Consider the following 19,827-nt stretch of genomic DNA (forward strand, 5'->3'; position numbering starts at 1 on the left):
CAGCCTTCACCGCTGAAATGTCTTGCAGTGACAAGCCTGAGGGACTTTTGTTCCCCCAGTAAGGCCTGTCAGGCAGGAGCCTGCTGCTCTGCAATGAGCCTGTCACGAGTGATGAACACACTGCAGGAAATAATGGTCCCGCTAACTGGCTATATAGATTATAGCAGGAAAAGTTTTGGAGCAGTGGCAATAAGTTACATGCCTCTGGCCTTTAAATTGTGGAAAGTTACTTGAGAGAAGAAAAGAAAAGAAGAAGAGGCCCGTCTTGTTTTAAGCCAGTGCCTATTTTATTTTGGATATTTTTCCAATCATAAAGATAAATACTGACACATTTTGTGCCGACACCCCACAAAATGCGTCAGAATTGCTGTGAAAAGACCCTGTGATCTAACCCTGGCAGCCAAATCTGAATTCAAATATGGTGCTGCTGTCTGTCATGAATGTATTTTGCTTTTAGATTCGTGGGTACATGTAGGTAGCATATTGCATTAGGGAACAACATCATGTGGTTTTAGGTACGATTACAAGAACCTTGTAATAAAAGGGTAAACCTGGATTTATGGAGTTTTCTCTGAGAGTTGTTCCGGACTCCATCTGGGTTTTTGTGCAGCTCACAGGAGTACAACACAACGATGCAGGGAGAGCAAATATTGTACTTCCAACAGGAGGGTGTCTGCTGTACTGCTGTAACCAGGGTTGCAAGCAGCATGAGGGCAGCTACACAACAGCTAATGGGATTCTATACAATAGGCCATAGAAATACTGTGAATGCTACGATACAAAGCCCAAAACATATAAGTGACATTGAACAGAGATAAACAAAAGGAAATGCATAACAATACCACACGTATTTTCTAATCTTTTCTCAAAGTGCCCCTGTTAAACTCTTGTGGACAGGGGTGTCATAAGCCCTGTTTCCACCAAGCAGTACGGTGCAGTTCAGTTAAGTATGCTTTTTTTTTTCCACTGTGAAAAGTTGTGGATGGTACCAATGGAACGGTTCCGTACTGTCCCCATGTTTGGTCCCCCCTCTGTTGGGGTACACGGCACACAGATCTGGTACTGAAAGGTGGAGCTGTGAACACTGCAGTCTGTTTTGGTGCCACAACTATATTAAAATTGGCTGAATAAAATTAAGAGACTGAATTTTGTTCTTTAAAAAAGTGGAGTCTCACTGAGGCCCCTCTCACCCCTCACAAAAGGTGAGAAATGATTTAGTCCGCCCCTGCATTAGGCTTCATCTGCAGCTAGAGCTGAGTGAGTGGCTGCTTATGCTGCAGCATCACAGAGACTGCTAATTCATAGGGCCCTGAATTTGATGTTATGCTCCTGCTTGTGGAGAAAATTTGCATTATTATTATTGTTATTATTCATTATCTATCCTTAAAAATATTGTAAATGGTCTAAATCCAATCCTTAGAGTATTCTCAGCCTTAAACTGAAACCTCTCCTGTGTGCCAAGCGTGATGGAGAATTAAAATGGCCAGTATGAAAACGTATAAACACAAATGGCCCTACCTGAAGTCAGTCAGTCAAAAAAAAACTTTTTTAAACATGCCCCTTTCTATTTCCTATTGTTATTCCTTAAATATCATTTTACAGTATTTGGCTTTTTTTTTTGTCTTTCTACTGAACTACAACCACTAACTGTATCACTGCACAGGAAGCGTGCATCTACTCATGGAGAAGCTCTCAACAAGGTCTGTGGATTATCTTGAGGAACCAGGTCGTGATTTCTATAAAATGACACTGCTGTTGAGTTTTTCAAATGTATTTCTTGGTGCTTTGAGCACCACAAGCTGAGAGCCGGGGTCTGCCCATTGGTCTGACAGCCCATTGGTCTGACATCCCATTGGTCTGACCATATTAAACCCATTGTTCCGAAGTCCCGTTGTTCTGAAATCATCATGATGCCCTGTGGTTAAGGTCTGGTTAGGTTTAGGCACAAAAACCACTTGGTTAGGGTCAGGAAAAGATCATGGTGTGGGTTAAAATGAAAAAGAAAGTGGCAAACACATAAGCTGTGAGCCTGCTTCGCCTCAAGCCTTTCCCAGCTGACCCAGAGCCGGTTGTGGTGCACCATCAAGGCAGAAATACGCCCGCCGGGAGCCGTTCAGCACCACAGAGAGCTCCCCACACAACCCGGACCCCAGAGTTAATAACAGGAGGTTATGGTGTTTCACTCTCTTCTCTCTATGACACTTGTATCTCGACCAGTAGCCTACTTTTGTTGCGTTGCTGATCCTCTATGGTACACAAATACAGTATAGCCTAGTATAATCACATATTGGAACAACGGGACATCGGACCAATGGGCTGTCGGACCAATGACATGGACCCATCTACGGGCCTTTTCCACTGTCACTTTTGGCAGCATCAACATTCTTTCCCTTGTCAGTTTTATCTTGCCAAGCTGCGACAAGCTGCGCCAGAGGTGAACCTTCTCTAGAGTAGAACAAATAGGGCGCCCTCCCGCCTCCAAACAGGTAGCTACCACACCAAAACAATCTAGGCTGATAAATAGCACTGCAGGTAAAAGGAAACATGTATTTTTTATTACGGGGTGAACTGTCCCTTTAAAATCCCAACCAAGCTTTCGACACTGGAATTCAAAGCCTCTAAACGATCAGATCTCTTCTAATCATCCTGAAATCTATACAGGACTCTGCTTGGATGAAGGGTTGCTGATGAGTGGGCGTGTTCACACTTGTACAACCATTTTTATTTTGCCTACTTGTATGTGACACCTTAAAGAGGACATGGGCAGCCTGTCAAACTCCCAGGAGCCAGCTCTCCCTCTCTCTGAGACAAATTATGGAGGCGCAAGGTTTTAAAGTTGGATGCTCAGGAAGTCCCTGTGGGATTCTTGCAACAATGGCTCTGTAGCTGCCTTTCTCCCCTCTCCGTCCCTCCACTCCTCACCCCTTCCCTCCCCTCTCCCCTCCTCTGATGAGCACCCGGGGATCTCAGCGGCAGTGACAAGGGGTCCGACACTTTCATGTGAGAGGAAGCTGACGAATGAGTGTCACAGCCTCCAGGGAGCCCGGCTAGAGTGGCAACAAAATAATGGAGGGAGATATGAGAGACATGGGCATACAGTACACAACCACACACTCATGCACACACACACTTTTCTTCAAACACATTTCTATAGCATAGACTGCTGCCATTTTATGGTGCAATCTTACATCCTCTGAGGTTGAGTTTAAGGTGGGTACAATTTAAAATCAAATAAAAGCACATATGTGGAATCTATTGAGGTGCTGCTGAAGGTATGTTCATTTCTCTGCTGCTGAGATTTTATCTGTCCATTATTTTCAGGATGAACTGGAGCCAGGCTGCGTTTGATTGCATTCATCTGTTGGAGAGTTTCATCATATGGGAAATGTAGGATCAAAATTGTGAAGCACCATCTGCTCCTGCAAGGAAGGAGCTATAAACCTCTTTTATTTTATTTTAATAAGAGCATCGCTTGGTTTTGTGGATCTTGGGCAGTTTCAGTTGATAGCAAGGAGATAATAGCCAAGTAAATTAAAAGCATTCATCAAACAGCCATTCAAAGCGTAGGACTCTTAGCTCCTCAGGCTCGAGGGGGTTGATTCATTGACTGATTGCAAGTGACTGCTTTTTTTTTTTTAAACAAATATAGGTGCTGCATTGTGTCATTTTTACCAGGTTTTCTGCTTGATCTCACCGACACTAAACCTCCTCTGAGCTACTTCACCAAACAAAAGCATCTAATGAAGTATCTGATTTCTTTGTGCACCACAGGGGAATGCAAGTACGACTTCCAGGCTTGGGGGGAGTGCGATCTGGCAACGGGCAAGAAGAACAGGACGGGTGTGCTGAAGCGAGCGCTCATGGATGCGACCTGTGCCACCACTGTCACAGCCACCAAGCCCTGTGGGAAAATCCCCAAGACTAAGCTGCAAGGTAAGCGGAGAGGAATAAATCATCACTAGATAAAATGTAACTCTCGCTGAGCGGGCTGTCAGCAGCGGCAGGGATCACTGAAGTCCTGTTGATGGATCACCGTGCCCTCAGAAATATGGCAGGAGGTTCTCTGTACTCTAATAAAAGACATGATATTTTAGTGTTTAGTTTCAGCAGCATAAACAAAAATTCAGAATGGCAACTTGATTTGTTCAATAATTTACAAAACGGCAACTGAATCCTTTCTTGTGCGCCCTGAGAAAAACATCTGTATTTTCAATGAACCTTTAATACTTCCCACCCGGGACAAAGCAATACAACCCAATCACCATAAAAGATGTTGGAATTGTACATTTTTGCAAACCTCAGATATGTTACACTTGTTGGTTATTTTGGAGCAGATAAGGCTGTGGTTAACATTTAGTAAGGTTTAGACACAAAAACCACTTAGGAAAGGTTCATGTTTTGGCTAAAAAAAAAAAAATAGTTTGGGGGCAAAACTGGATAGGAAAGCAACAATAGTGGCGTTTCCATCCAAATGTATCGAAATTTTTGAGTGAATTTTGTGAAAATGCACAAAAGAAAATGCAAATTTATGCCTGTTTCCATTTGTTATTGTTTTGCGATTACTGGGAGTCAGCAGGAAGAGCAGTAGGTGGCGCTTCTCGTGAAAAATGAACAAAATAAAAACACCCCCATAGAAGAAGAGTGCGCCATGAGATGACGTCATAAGAGAGCATCTTATGCCCACTGTAAACAACAACACACTTTACTGACACTCAACAACTGACCATGGACAGATTCCTGATAAACCTGCCGGCTCTTTGGAGAACTCTGGTTAGCATTTTGTCAGCGTTGACAGCGTACCTAACCATCTTCAGGAAGAGGCGACAAAGAAGAAGTTTAATGTTAACAGTACTGTCGGAAATAGCTGGAAGGAGACCACCGCGTTGTTCTCCGTGTGTATGGGAACGTAGGGGTGTGAAGGACTTTTGGGAAGTAGTTGTCCAGCAGCATTTTGCTCACAAACTCTGGCTGACACATTTCCGTATGTCAAGGGCCACATTTGACGATCTGTGTGCCGGTACGTCATCATTTACTCGCAAAACCTGTTTCCATAGCAAAAAGTCCCATTTTCCTTTCATCGATATGCTGACAAATCCACCCTCTCCAAGCGTAAGAACTTTATTTCTAAATTTCTGCCGTTTCCATACAATTTTATTCCCGCAATTTTTGAAAATGCGAATAAAAATAGGTGGATGGAAACCTCACTAATGTCTCTAGAAAAACAACTGCTTTGCGTGCTACTATTCCAGCAGGAAAAGCATTGATGTCTTGGAATTAAAACAAGCATTTTTCATGGCACTATCCCGACAAGAAAAGCCTGTCTCGGGGAAAAAGCTACCACTTTCATGACACTGTCTCAACAGGAAAAGCAGCAGTGTCTCAGGAAAAAAACTACTGCTTTTCCTGCCTCTGTGCCAGCAGGAAAAGCAGCGATATCTCAGTATAAAAAACACCAACAACCGCTTTTTGTGCCACTATCCCAGCTGGAAAGCAACAATGTCTCATGGTGATACCTGTGCAGGAAATGCATGGAGGAATAAAAAACAGCTGCTTTGTGTGGCACTGTCTTGGCAGAAACGCAGCAATACCTTGGTAAAAAAAAAACAACCACTTCTCATGGCACTATCCTGGCTAGAAATGCAGGGATGTCTCCGTAAAAAACAATCGCTTTTTGTGGTACTACCCCAGCAGGAAAAGCAGCGATGTCTCTGTAAAAACACACAAAGAACTGCTGCTTTTTATGGCACTATCAGGGCAAGAAAGCAGGGATGTCACAGGGAAAAAATAAACACTTTTCATGCTACTATTCCGGCAAGAAATGCAGCAATGTCTCAGGAAAAAAACAACTACTTTTCTTGCCACTATCCCAGCAGAAAACGCAACAATATCTTCTTAAAACACTACTGCTTTTCATGCCGCTATCATGGCAGGAAAAGCATCAATGTCTCGAGGAAAAAACAATCGCTTTCTGTGCCACTTTCCCAGTGGAAACGCAGCAATGCCTTCGTGAAAATAACAACCACTTTTCATGGCACCATCCTGGCTGGAAATGCAGGGATATCTCTGTAAAAAGCAATCGCTTTTCGTGGTACTACCCCAGCACGAGAAGCAGTGATGTCTCAGTAAAAAACACACAAAGAACTGCTGCTTTTCATGGCACTATCAGGGCAAGAAAGCAGGGCTGTCTCAGGGAAAAAATAAACACTTTTCATGCTACCATCCCGGCAGGAGACACAGCAATAACTGATTTTGTTGTTCGCTGGTCTGCAGTCCACCATCCCTTCCACCTCCCAGTGACAAAGTCAGCTTGTATATTACTTCACTTTAGAAAATATGATACATAGGAAAACCAAAGGCAGTGTTTACATAGTTTGCAGAAACGTACAACGCCAACATTTTCCTCTGGCGACTGCGCTGCTTTGCAATGTAACCTAGACAGATTTTTTTGTTTTTCAAACAGACTGTCCTTAAACTCTCGATGCAACACAGTCACCTCTTTGGACTAGTCTGAAAGCTGGAAATGTCATATATTCATTATTCAGAGAAAGTGCAAGTCATGATGTCGGCCTGGATCAAAAGAACGACCCATGCAGAAACAAACTCATGAGTTATGGGAAGAATCGCTCCAGTACTTCCTGTCAGATCACTGTAAACAGTTACTGGGAATGTTAGATTAGTTGGTTTGTTTTAATTAATTATAGCTGAAGGGGTGTTTACCACTTGGGTGTCTCTGTTTATTTAGTTGAACTGCTGATCGTCCCTGTGACAAGCTTGAATATTTTGTCTCGATTTTGGAAGTTGGATGTGTTACAGCTATGACACACAGGTCAAAACCTGGAATAAGATAATCTGATTCTCATTTTGACTGTGATAAATTAGCATCGGTAAGTGCATCAAGGTGTATTTTAAGAGTGGATTCCTTTTATCCTCTTTGTGATAATTACTGTGTAAGTTCAGCAGATATTTATCTCGTCTCCTGGCACATCTCAGGCTGATTGCAGGCTGATTTGACTAAATCCCACAAACCCTTGCAAATGATTTTAATCTCAGGCGCTGCCAGCTGTGATTCACATTCACGTCAGCGTGATGGAAACCCACCTACTTAAATGCTAACTTGAAGCAGCGAGTGACAGTGTGAGAGCAGAGGTGAATAGGTTAACTCAGCTGTAATTACATGCTTTTAGTGTTCTTTTGTCATGTCAAAGAAACTGAAGTCGGGGAGCTCCTACTTCCCACATTCTATGGAAAATGGGCAGCTATCGGAAAACTGGAGTTAAAGAGGACCTGTTATGCTTTAACATATTTTGTCTTAAATATAGTGGTAAAATGAAGGATGTTTATATTAAACACAAATGTAGAAGTAATCCCAGTGTGTGACAACTCAGATTTCTTTTTTGAACACTCCGCTCCCAACAGTTTTTTCAATGTCTTGCAACGGTATGATGTCATAGTGTGATGGACTTCTTTATATGGTCATCTGATCCAGGCACACTACTGCAAGTGTTTACATTACATAGCCTACAGTGCTACATGTAGCTACTTGCTAACGTAATGGAAACGTGTCAACTTGGTTGTGAATTCCTCCCTGATTTCAGATCAGATTCCTGCTGGAACATGTCTAGTTCAGTTTAGATGCTTTTACTGGTGATTTTTTCACAGCAGAAAGTGACGCTGTTCTCCGTTACAGTCATTCCCCCACTGCAAGTACACTGCTAACATACGTGTAGCTACATGCTAATATCAGCGAAACATGTAAACTTGGGTGCTGATGTTGTTCATTTCTCCATGATTTCGGATCATATTCCTGCTGGAACATGTGTTACCGGCTCACCCTTTTTCCACCTTCAAGGGCAGTGGCCTTGTGGATAACCTGTGCGGGTGTGACATGTACTTAATGGTGTATACGGAGGGAAGCAGCGCTGGCAGGGTGTCATGGTGAAGACGCATTCAGCAAATCGGGATGATAGCAGCAGAATTAAGTGTCTAGATGAGCTCATGAGAAGGTCATGCCTATTGTTTGTGGTGACGACTGCAATATAGCCGTTGTTGTGAACAGCACCCGAACGTCTCGCAGCCCTCCTTCTGCAAAGTGGTCTGGACCTCTAGAAGCTAGATACCAGCTAATAACAAGTCAAGCTAATTTAATGTTAATAAGTGTTCCCAACTACAGTTCAGAGCCAGTAAGCTGTCATTGAGAGAGGTAACACGTAAAACACAGCTGTTTTGTCAGTGATTATGCTGTCAGACATCTGACGCCAAAAGCTACCTTTCGTGGTGATATGATATGCAGATGGGTGGCATCAGTATGTAACATGGCCAGACCTAACCTTTCGCAGTATTATGATATGCCGCTATGGCACCTAACGCAGTATGATTCGTGGACAGGCAGTGACAGTTGATAATGCAACTGGATGGCACCTGTCACGACAGCATGATAGACTTCTAGACGGCGTCAAGTTGAAAAGCTGCTGGTAAGGATGTCACATAAGGAGCTGGAGACTCCCTATAGGGCGGCAGGAGGGTCGGTGTATGGTCAAACAAACCATGGACTTTCACCTGGGAGCATGGTGTTCACTTCCTGTATGAATGTGGAACCAGATCACGATGATGTTTTTTTCTAAACCTAACCACGTGCTTTTGTAGATGTCCCAGCACTGGTAGCGGCATCCTGGAACATCAACAGCAGACGCGGAGAGGTACCTAGCGTGTAATATGTAGACATGAAAGGCCACTATGTGACAAGTTGGGAAAAGAACCTGTTGGTCATTCCCTGCTGCAAGTACGCTGCTAACGTACATGGGAAACATCAGGGAAACATGTAACCTTGGTTGCAGATGTGATTTCGGATCATATTCCTGCTGGAACATGTCTAGGTGTGTTTTTATTGGTGATTTTTTTACAGTAAAAAGAGATGCTATTATCCGTTACAGTCGTTCCCCGTCTGCAATGACGGTGTAGAGACGCTAAGATCTCCAAGACCATGGAACACAAACTACCCAGAGCAGATTGGGCCTTTACGTGAGGGGGGGACTTGAAGAGACAGGTGCGAAAACAAAATGTTTCAGACAGCAAGTGTATTCAAGTGTTTCAGCACAGACAGTATGAGGAAAATGTTTAATAAAATTTTTCAACCATTGAAGAGTGTAAACATGCTCTCATAGAAACCTTAAATACTAAATATTAAATAACCATGTGGACGCATGTAGAATATAATATGGTCTGCTGGGTTTACAACTGGTGATAAGAACACACTCGATTCATTCCATGTGCGGCGATGGCCTTTGTTAATTCTGTAAACAAGGATGTAACTGACCCAGTGCGGCTGCCCCATTGTCCAAACAGGATTATAATGAGTGCAGAATTGCTGCCAATGGTTATAAACTGCGGCCTTATCACGCTCAGCAGATGACATGTGTGCACAGAAAGGTTTGATGAAGTGACAGTGAGGTTAAGCAAACTCCACGTGCAAACAGCCCAGTCAGGTGAAGCTCCCAAATTACACCGATAAGACAAATGTGAGCACTCCTGAGACAGAGCTCTTTTTTTTTTTTTTTTACTACAGGATGTCTGCAGCTGCGGCACTGCCAACTGTAACACGTCTGTCTGCTCGACTGTTTGTCCTAAGATGTTATGCCAAACTCTATTTGACTTTCAAAGGAGGAATCTGTTAAATCTTTCACTCGGCAGCACATCATTAATGCATTGTGACAGGAAGTTTCTTGAGGAGCTGTAGTGTACTTGCCAGCTGTGACTCTCCCAAGCTTTCCAGCAAATATATTATACAGGATGCTGCTGTTAAAATATACAGAGATGTCTATGGATTTATAGCAGGTCCATATGGAAGGTGAGCTCCCAAGAAAAACAACAGCATCACTCTGTTCAGGAAATGCCCAGTAATGACATATGTTCATGCTAAAAACCTTCAGCTCCATAATTATCACTCAGCCACTGGGAGCAAAGGTCACGTACAAATGACGCATTGTGCTTTTAGAGTTGGAGGTCTTGTTGCGTAATGTCCGTCCATTTTCCACATTGATTTATGCTGTGGGGGAAGTAACCTATCCCATAGTGCAATGGGTGAGAGTGAGGAAGAGTGTACAACAGACAGGTCTCCAATATATCAGCGTCCATCACACTCACATTCACCCCACGGCTATGTTTTTCACCCTGCTTTAGACTGTACAGCCGTACAGTATCCATAACTTACATTTTTTCACTTCTGCTATTCTGGTACAGTCTCCTAAAGGAATCTTCAGCCACAAAATGTCCATTTGTATATTAATAATACACCGTGTTACCTTAAATTCATGAAGGAAACTTTCTCAAATGCCCCAGTGGTAAACCAAAATGGTGAACATTCCTGAACTGATTTAAAGGGGGGGACTGTAAAACTATATCCTTTTACACACAAAGCTTATGCAGTATAATCCAAGTCTAATTTATTCAGTCGTATGCTCAGTACTTCTCAAACAGGTGTTGTAGCACTTGAGATCGGTTTTGGACTGCTTTCTGAAGGTCTCGTCTCGGACTTGGACAAAGAGGGTGCTGGATTTTGTTTCAAGACAAGCCAAGACCACAACTGCGGGAAAATCACTAAACTGGCCAAAAAAAAAGGAGCAAAAGGGGAAATGTTGGCGCTTATTTTCCGTTTCTGCCATGAAAAGTTGTGGATGGTACCAATGGAACCGTTCCGTACCGTCCCCATGTTTGGTCCCCCCTCTGCTGGGGTACCTAGCACACAGATCTGGTACTAAAAGGTGGAGCTGTGAACACTGCAGTCTGATTGGTCAGTAGAGGACGGTCACTCTGCTCAGGGCTGAGTTGTGGCTGGTTTTGAGGCTCATGTAACCACTGTTCACACTGTGGAGAGTTTTATTAGTAAACTGTAACTATAAAATGAAAGCAGCAGCTGGAGTCTGAGAAAAAATAACTTCATTCACTGGGTCGACTGCTGGTGGGGTGGAACATTTACTTGTTATGTTACTTGGAGAAAAAAAAAGTGTTGCGGAGCATTGTTCCTGTGGGCTCCGGCAACACTAAACCCCTGAGCTTGCCTGAGAAGGACTAAAAGCACAAACCCTCTATTATTAAATATCCCATGGAGAGAGACTCTCACTGCAGCCTGTTCTATTTTTTCTGAAAATGTGGGCGTGTAACCTCGGTAATGAGGAGCAGTTGAGTGACAATAACCCCGCCCACATTTAAGAGCACTGTTTGTGGTGGAAACACTAGGGTCTAGGTACCATGTCTGAAGGGTTACTGTTGGTTCCAAAGGTACCATACCCAAAGTGTTTGGTGGAAACAGGGCTTAAAGGTGCCTCTGGGCGTTGTTGTCTTACACCGAGGGCTTCTGATCAATGGGACTGACACCGAGTCAGACTGGCACTCGTCTGGTTTTGGACTTAACACGGTCTTAACCTGTCAAAGTCTTGGTCATGACTTGGTCTTTGTTTAGGTGGTCTTGACTACAATGCTGTCCCATGAATTTTTGCTAAAACCTTTCTATTAAAAACACTGCTGCATACAAGTAGCACCCATCAGCACGTGGGTTTGAACCCTGCTTGTGGATTCCATTGAGTTGCTAAGGCATGCTGCTCGTTCATGCCTGAAACTGTTTATGCAGAAGTGTCTTCAATTGTAAAGTTTAAGCAAAAGTGCATGGGTCAATCTGGGGGTGAAGTGTTCATTCAAAGGGTGCTGGAAAAAGATAATTGTTGAGTCTCATTCCCGGGGCATCGGCTGGAGGTTTGGTCAGGCTACCAACCCAAAGCATCACTATTTGAGCCGCATCTTGAAGTGTTATACTGTGAATATAAAGAACCTTATGCGTAATTAATTAATTTAATCATCAGAGCCTTGTAGTTGCTACTGCGTGGCATAGACATTCAAGACAAGAAGGTCCCAATTAAAATCCCTGTAAAGGATGCATGAATGCATCCACATTACATTTTGATTACTCTGCTTTTCAAATTTAATTTCCTCGTGTTTCATTATGCAGGAATATCGATCTAGATCGTAGCTTTTCATGTTAAAAATGCAAATTCAGATGTATATATGCACATCCTGGATGTGTGTGTGCACGCGAGTGAAAAGGTGTTTGGTTTGCAGCGCTGTTTACCTGTGCACATCGATTCTAATGAAGGCCGGATGCATGGATGCGAAGTGACAGCCTAAGAGGTGTGAGAGCTGAGGGCAACAGAGAAGCAGAGCGAGGATGACAGTGGCCCAGATGAGGGGAAGCAGTCGGGAAGAGAGACTCTGAGCTTTCAGAGCAGTGTGATGTGCGATGTGATTTTCCATGTCTGCCAGTTGGAAGATAAGCCCTGGAAAGCAAAGGGGTTACTGGGAAAGAGAAAGAGGGGGTGCTGTGCACAATGAGGTGTGTACAGGAAGGGGAATTGTGTGTGCTTTTCTGTGTCAGGGGATGGCAGAGATACAGTCCACAGCCACGGGATCAGGGGGCTTATGAAAAAAAGAGAGAAATGTTTGGCTTTGGAGTGACTGAAATGGAGAGAGGAGAGGCTATCTAACCCCCGGCTGGGCGCAGAGATCTGCCCGGCCAAATCTGCAATTCTGAACAGCCACCTTGGGTTTGGGAGATAGGTTTCCCCTGACTGCAGCAGGTTACTGTGATGGAGGTAGCATCTGTCATTTGCAGATTCTGGAGGAGACAATGCTAAGAGGCGCCTCGGGAGCGATCTGAGATTCAGAGTTGCGTGTCTTTGCTGTCGAGCCCAGGTGAAACACAGACCCTGCAGAGCGAAGGAGAGAACAAAGAGTGACAGAAATGAAACATTATGAATGCCTGTAGAAACCTCAAGGTCCCCGCCTTCTCTTTCAGCACAACAGGAGTACACAGCGTGTTTGGAGTGTTTGGATGCCAGAGTTGATTTCTGGTTAAACAAAAGGCTTTGTGGAGATAAATCTGGCGGCTCTGAATTTGTTTGGAGCAATTTTGTCTGTGTCATTCTGTTAGACGGACAGGTGGTGTTCAGATTTTAAATCACAGACATTAATTCAGAGCCACACAGGGTATTATCATCACATTCACTCACAGTTTCTGCAGCTACGGCTCCCTGCCTTTGTAGGGCAGAAATATTAAGTTAAGAAAAGAAGTTTTTAGGTCGGCCGGCCAAACTGTGTAGCAGACACTTAACTTTTAATAGCCTCATTTTATGCCATTTTAAGCTGATTTTTTGTGCCCAGAATATAACTGACAGCCCATCAGTCACCATGTGACGATGATCTCCTTGAAATAGTCCAAAGGCAGACACACCACATTTGATCTTACGGCAAAGTATAAAAGAAATACACCACTTTCTTGTCCATTTGAACTAATTAGTGGTATAATAAAGTGATCTATCTTTTAAATTGATGCTTCTCTTGCATTAGCCGTATCTCCCTGTGACAGCTACACTGTACTTTGCTACTGATTTTAATTTTGGACAAACATCAACTTGGACTTAACAATGAACTGATTTTGGCGGTCAAAGGTCACTGTGACCTTGCACCTGTCTCATTCTCGAGAACGTAATATCTCATTAAGACCTTAAGGGAATTTCTTCAAATTTGGCTCAGACACCAACCTGGCCTCAACAATGAACTCATTAGATTTTGGTGGTTAAAGGTCAAGGTCACTGTGATCTCACAAAACATGTTTTTGGCTATAAACTGAGCACAGCGTTCGTTCAGGACACGATGTCAAGCTCAGCTCACATCCCAGCTACATCAGCTGATCTCAAACAGCCCAATCAACTGATGGAGCAGCTGATTGATGGAAGGGAGTCAGCTGATAGATCACATGATTCCTTTCTATGCAACCAATTGGTGAATCTCATTCAGGGCGCCCTATTTAAACTGCTCTGGCCTGCCTACTGTTGCTGCTTCCTCTGCAAGCTGCTTTGCAACCCACCTCCACCCCAGCTCCTCCTTTTCACGCTGTGTCTGACTTATCAGTGTCATTTCTGTTTGTCACTGATGCTGCTCTCCCTGCCTTAGGTTTTCCATGTAGGCGCATGGAAGGGCAGGAGGATGGCTCTCTCTGCCTCAGGGTTTTCTCATTTGCACATGGAAGGGCAGAGAGGTATGTTCTCTCTGCCGTAGGCCTTCTACATAGGTGTGTGGAAGAGGCTTTCTGTGTAGGCCTAGCAAAGGTAGAGAGGCCCCAGAACAGAGCCATACCGCCAAATATAATACAGCAAATGGAAGTTTTCTTCGACTCAAGAGGTCCTGACCGAACTCAACAATTCATATGTTAATTACAACAAAATTTCACACGGGTGCCTATGCTGCTGTGGTAGGATGTGTCTGAAGCATCGTTTAAGAATTTGTAGCTTCTTTGGAAAAAACATCCATATTTAAAGCATTGTTTACTGTCCGGGCTGCATATGAGTCTGGACTGTAACTGCAACATGACTAGTTTGCGGAGGCATACAACTACAAGGTTTAATATTAGTATTTAAAATTACACATTTCCTTATTTTAAAAGATATTTTCAGGCAAAATGTATCATTAAATATACAAGTACCTTATAATTGTACTTGAGTAAATGTACTTGGCTACGATCCAACAAATGTCAGAGAGTCAGATTCTGCTCTCGACTGGTCAGATATGTAGTCACCGTGTTTTGGCTCAGGGCGGATTTGAGTCGGAGAAGGCAGCAGCAGCCTGATTATCAGTGTGTGTCAGAGGCAAAGAGCAGAGCGAGCAGTATCATGTATTGTGCACATACAGCAGAAAGTACTCCAGCCTGGTATGACAATCCCCGTCTCACATATGGAGAAAGACAGAACAGAGCGAGAGTGAATCCTTTTCCTCCATCTCTCTCCCCGGGGGAGCGGAATGTGCTGACAAACACAACAGGGACAGAGAAGAAGAAGAAGAAAAAAAAAGGAGAGAAAACATTTAAACAAATGAAAACAAGCAAACAAATGGGACGGAAGAGCGATTTCCATGTTTGCATGGGTGAGCGCGCTATGAACGTCAAAATCTTAATGCCCACGGAAATTTGCAGCCGAGGGGACAAGAAGAGATTTCTAAGATTTCCTCATAGAGCACATTCAGAATGTTAAAGGGTTGACGCTCAATTGAAATCTCATTGACTAAGCACACCTTGTCGCTGTTCAGAACTGCTCGCCTGCATGCCATTAGAGGATTTGAGGAGGTGTCCTTTCAAGATAATCCATTCATACAAAAACTTTAATGCAGGATTTAAGTATTGACAATCTTTTCATATATCATCACACTGTATCTCTTTTTAAACACACCTTTTTCCTTACGTTAGTTGTTTTGGATTTGTCAAGCATTTTAATCAAATCTGCTTTTTCATGTGACTTCTTAAAAACTGTCATTATGAACATGAGCATTTATTATTTGTTCATGTAAAGCTGTAAAAAAAAAGAGTTGTGGTATGATCTAAATTTAGTTTAAATTGCAGCAGTAACTTGCTCTGGATTAGGTCTAAATAAAGAGGTTGTGGATTATCCAGGTTGACGTCTCTCTTCAACATGTTCTAAACTAAAACGCTTGAGAGCACACGCCACAGTTAGAGACTAGTGGTGCCAAACATTTAAGAAATACAAACATATAATTTGAAAGGAGATGATCAAATACACCGAAACATTTATATTTCTGCATCGAAACGACGCTGAAACCATTTCCCTCAGTGGAAACAAAGCTTTTATTTATTGTAATTTCACAGATAAGAAACAATAAATTGTGAAGACAATAAAGCCTCCACAAAAATAGCATTTTAAGTCTTGTGTTTTATTTATCCTGGCTTCATATGAGCAGAGGAAATCTCCGCTAGCTGCTAGGCTAATTTATACAATGTAAATGCCATAGGCTTGTGCTAATAACATTAGCATGTTGTATTTGTTTGGAAAACGTGTTTAGTATAAGACAGTTGTTTTGTCAGTGAACCTTGTGAGTTGTAATGGAGCTGAAATTGGTAACATTACCTTTGTTAAATGTTGCTGTTGTCCCTGGCTTCATATGAGTAGAGGAAAAGTCCGCTAGCTGCTAGGCTAATTTATACAATGTAAAATGCTTAGGCTTGTGCTAAAAGTGTTTGTCTGTGAATGCTGCGAGTTATAGTCAAGCTGATTTATGTACTTGTGTTTGAAATTGTCTCTGTTAAGCCATGTTTAATGTGTGTTTAATGTGTTTTTAGTGTGTTTTGAATCAACTAAACTTTACAGCACTTCACAGAAACCCCACTGCCAACTAGTGTTTTGGACGTGTAACTGCAGAGTGACACAGACACACCACCGCACAAGCATAAATGCTCACAACAGCATAGGCCACATGTGTAGGCTACAGCGTAGGCTCTGCAAAGAGCTGACGCACAAGTATAAATCCTGCTTTTCAGAGACATTAAGGTCACATGTGAGTCATTGACCCACCCGGCCATCATGTGTGTCGTTAGGGTTAGATGGGTCCAGGTGAGAATTGGTGTTAAGCCGTCCGGGTAGGGATCCCAACACTGCCTTGTAGGTGGGTGATAAGTGATGTCGTCGTCCACCTCTGTTTAACAATGATCGTTCCAGTTTGACATCGATGGCTTCTTTCACAACTCTTTCAAACCATCAGTCTTCTCTGTGAGTCTCGACTTGAGGAGCTGGCTTTCCTGTGCTGTGCCATGTGCTTATGGAGTGGTTGTTTTGTAAAGAAGTTCTCTGTTTTCTTGCCAAGAGCACATTAAGTCAACCTCCAGTAGCCAGCTAACTTAGCCTAGCACAAAGACTGGGAACAGATGGAAACAGTTAGCCTGGCTCTGTCCAGAAGTAAGAGAATCCACCTACCAGCATCTCTAAAGCTCTCCTGGGATGCCATAAACACACACACACACACACACACACACACACACACACACACTGCTGCCTACAACTTAGAGCTGTGCTGGAAACATGAAGAGTTATAAAGCAGCTGCCTACAATGTTAAGAGAGCAGCAAAGGAGGCAGAACAGTGGAGATGATGGAATTGCATTTCGGTAGAGTTGTACAGTGTATGATGTCGTGTAACAAATTAATTTATTTGACCACTCCATCCACCCTGTTGTGACACTTCAACTTCGGATCTAAATGCAAACACAACCAGGAAACTGGGAATAGTTAAAGGCAGTTTATTGTAGTTTATAGATGGGGGGTGAAGGGTTGAGTGAAATGATGGCTGAGGTGGGCTTGGAATGGTGAAGCAGAGCAGGCTGAGGGGCTGAGGAGAGAGCAGTCCACATCCGGAGGCAGCAGACCAGAACAAGGCTGGACGTGGCTGGTTATGGTTGAGGCTCGTGTGGTGAACTTGAGACACAGAAAGTGTCACAAAACTTAGAAGTTGGCCTGGACGTCTGTAGCATAGAGGAGACTGAACGATGTGGCAGAGTCTGGAGGTCTGAGCCGGGGTTTAATACTGCAGTGGACTGATTGTAGATGATGCTCAGGTGTGCAGGTCAGCAGCTGCTGGCAATCAGGAGAAGGGAACCAGGATCCATGCCATCCATCCATCCCTTCGTTCATCCGTCCATCCATCCGTCCATCCATCCCTCCATCCATCCATCCATCCATCCATCCCTTCGTTCATCCGTCCATCCATCCATCCATCCATCCATCCATCCATCCATCCATCCATCGAGTCCATCTATCCATCCATCCATGCATCCATCCATCTGTCCACACATCATCCATCCATCCATCCATCTGTCCACACACCATCCATGCATCCATCCATCTGTCCACACATCATCCATCCATCCATCCATCCATCCATCCATCCATCCATCCCTCCATCCCTCCATCCCTCCATCCATCGAGTCCATCCATCCATCCATCGAGTCCATCCATCCATCCATCGAGTCCATCCATCCATCCATCCATCCATCCATCCATCCATCCATCCATCCACTCATCCAGTCCATCCATTCATCCACTCATCCACTCATCCACTCATCCAGTCCATCCACTCATCCACTCATCCATACATCCTGCACGAGCTGAACACACAAATGTAGCATATCTTAGCAGTAAGTGGTCGATGTTTGTGAGACTGCTGCAGATGATAGAAAATAAAAGACTTCCACTTTCAGCAACTTTTTACACTTTATTGTGAAAGGTGCAATGTCATCATAAACAGCAGATGTCAACAGGCACCACACAACACCTCTCATTTCTGGTGTTGAAAGTTAAAAGTTATGGTTACAGTTAAAGTCAAAACAGCCGAGTCTTAGACTGCAACATTTCCTGAAAGTTGTAAGGTCAACATCAGGACCCTGACATGGAGTTCAGCCATTGCTCATTTTATTTTTTCCTACTGTGCAACCCAAACAGCCGTGTATGTTTCTGTCTTAGGGCTGCTGTGAAACCGCGCCTACTTAGGGCAACAAAAAAAGTTTATCTTGGAGGACGGCAGAGGAGATACCTGCACACCCGACAGCCACAGAGAGGTTCACAGGCTGAGATCAATGCAAAAAAAGTCAGTTTATTTAGGACATCTGTGCACAAAAGAGGGGTGCTCAAAGTGCACAACATAATAAAGCACAAATGAAAGCAGCAGCAAAGGTTTGACAGAACAGATACAGACACAGACAGATTGCTACTAGGTGTGATCAATCAGTCAGCTGCTACCACTAATTAGATGAGATCGACTGTGAGGAGCAGAAGCCTGACTACCAAACCATCTCTTTGTGGTCCTTTTATGTCTCTTTGTAGACACGTTTGTCTCTTTGTGGTGGTTTTGCATCTCTGTGATCATTTTATGTCTTCTTGTAGGCATGTTTTGGAGGTTTTGCACCTCATTGTGGTCATTTTGTGTCTCTTTGTGGAAACTTTTGTCACTTTGAGGTGGTTTTGCATTTCTTTGTGATCATTTTATGTCTTCTTGTAGTTGTTTCTGGTGGTTTTGCATCTTTCTGTAGTGTCTTTATGTCTCTTTGTGAAGTCTTAGTGCTGCTGTGAAACTGTGCGAACTTAAGGCAACAAAAAAAGGTGCGTCAATACAATGGACAACCAAGAAAGGACGGCAGAGGAGACACCCGCACTTTGAGCACCCTTCTTTTTATGCACGGATGTCCTAAATAAATTGACATTATGTTGAATTGATCTCAGCCTGTGAACCTTTTTGTGGCTGTCCAGCCCAGCTGCATTGGTGTGCAGGTATCTCCTCTGCCGTCCTTTCTTGTTTGTTTCTTCAAACCACAAATTCGTAGCATTTGTATGTTACGTAGCAGGTTCATTACAACATTATGTTTTAACAACGCTGCAGTTAACGTGTAGTTAGCTTAAGGCAAAAAATCCATGTGATTATGGTGAGGAAAAGATTATGTCTTGGCTTAAAGTACCTGGTTTGGTGGCTCAAACTCTGCCGGAAAAGCAGCAATAACTACTACGTTCAAGAAGCCCACCCAAGAAGCACGACTGTCAAAAATATTTGTGGCAGCTTTGGTCGCTCTAGTCGCTCATCACGTGAATCATTGAACATTCGATCGTGCTTGTCAATTTAAAGGAGCCGCATAGTTGTTGCTTGCTGTTGTCCAGTCTTTATTTTAATGTTGTTTTACCATCGGTGCAGATCTGATGACAAGTTTGGGGGGGACACAATCAGTTGTGATTTTTTTTAATTGCACGCGTGCAAATCATGCCCACAGAGCGCTTGAGATTGCCAGCATATTTCACGATTTCATAGAGGCTCATCACCATCACCAAGTCATTCAAAAAGCACTACAAAGAGAATAATATGCTTACCTTTACTGTTTATTTCTCTTAAACAGTCAGTAGTACATGGAACCAGCCATCACCCTCCTTTTCACTGCTTCGCTGTTAGTTAATGCTACTTCT

General features: G+C 43.3%; 1 protein-coding gene across 1 annotated transcript in view; it reads left to right on the plus strand.

The window, feature by feature from the left end:
* ptn (pleiotrophin) overlaps nt 1-19,827 on the plus strand; it is an 82,962-nt gene that overhangs the window by 60,662 nt on the left and 2,473 nt on the right. The window contains exon 4 of the mRNA XM_049566921.1: nt 3,772-3,933. Coding sequence (XP_049422878.1) covers nt 3,772-3,933 — 162 coding nt within the window. The remainder of the gene's footprint in view (nt 1-3,771; nt 3,934-19,827) is intronic.

The sequence above is a fragment of the Epinephelus fuscoguttatus genome, linkage group LG22 (genome assembly GCF_011397635.1).
Source record: "Epinephelus fuscoguttatus linkage group LG22, E.fuscoguttatus.final_Chr_v1".
NCBI classification, from domain to species: Eukaryota; Metazoa; Chordata; class Actinopteri; order Perciformes; family Serranidae; genus Epinephelus; species Epinephelus fuscoguttatus.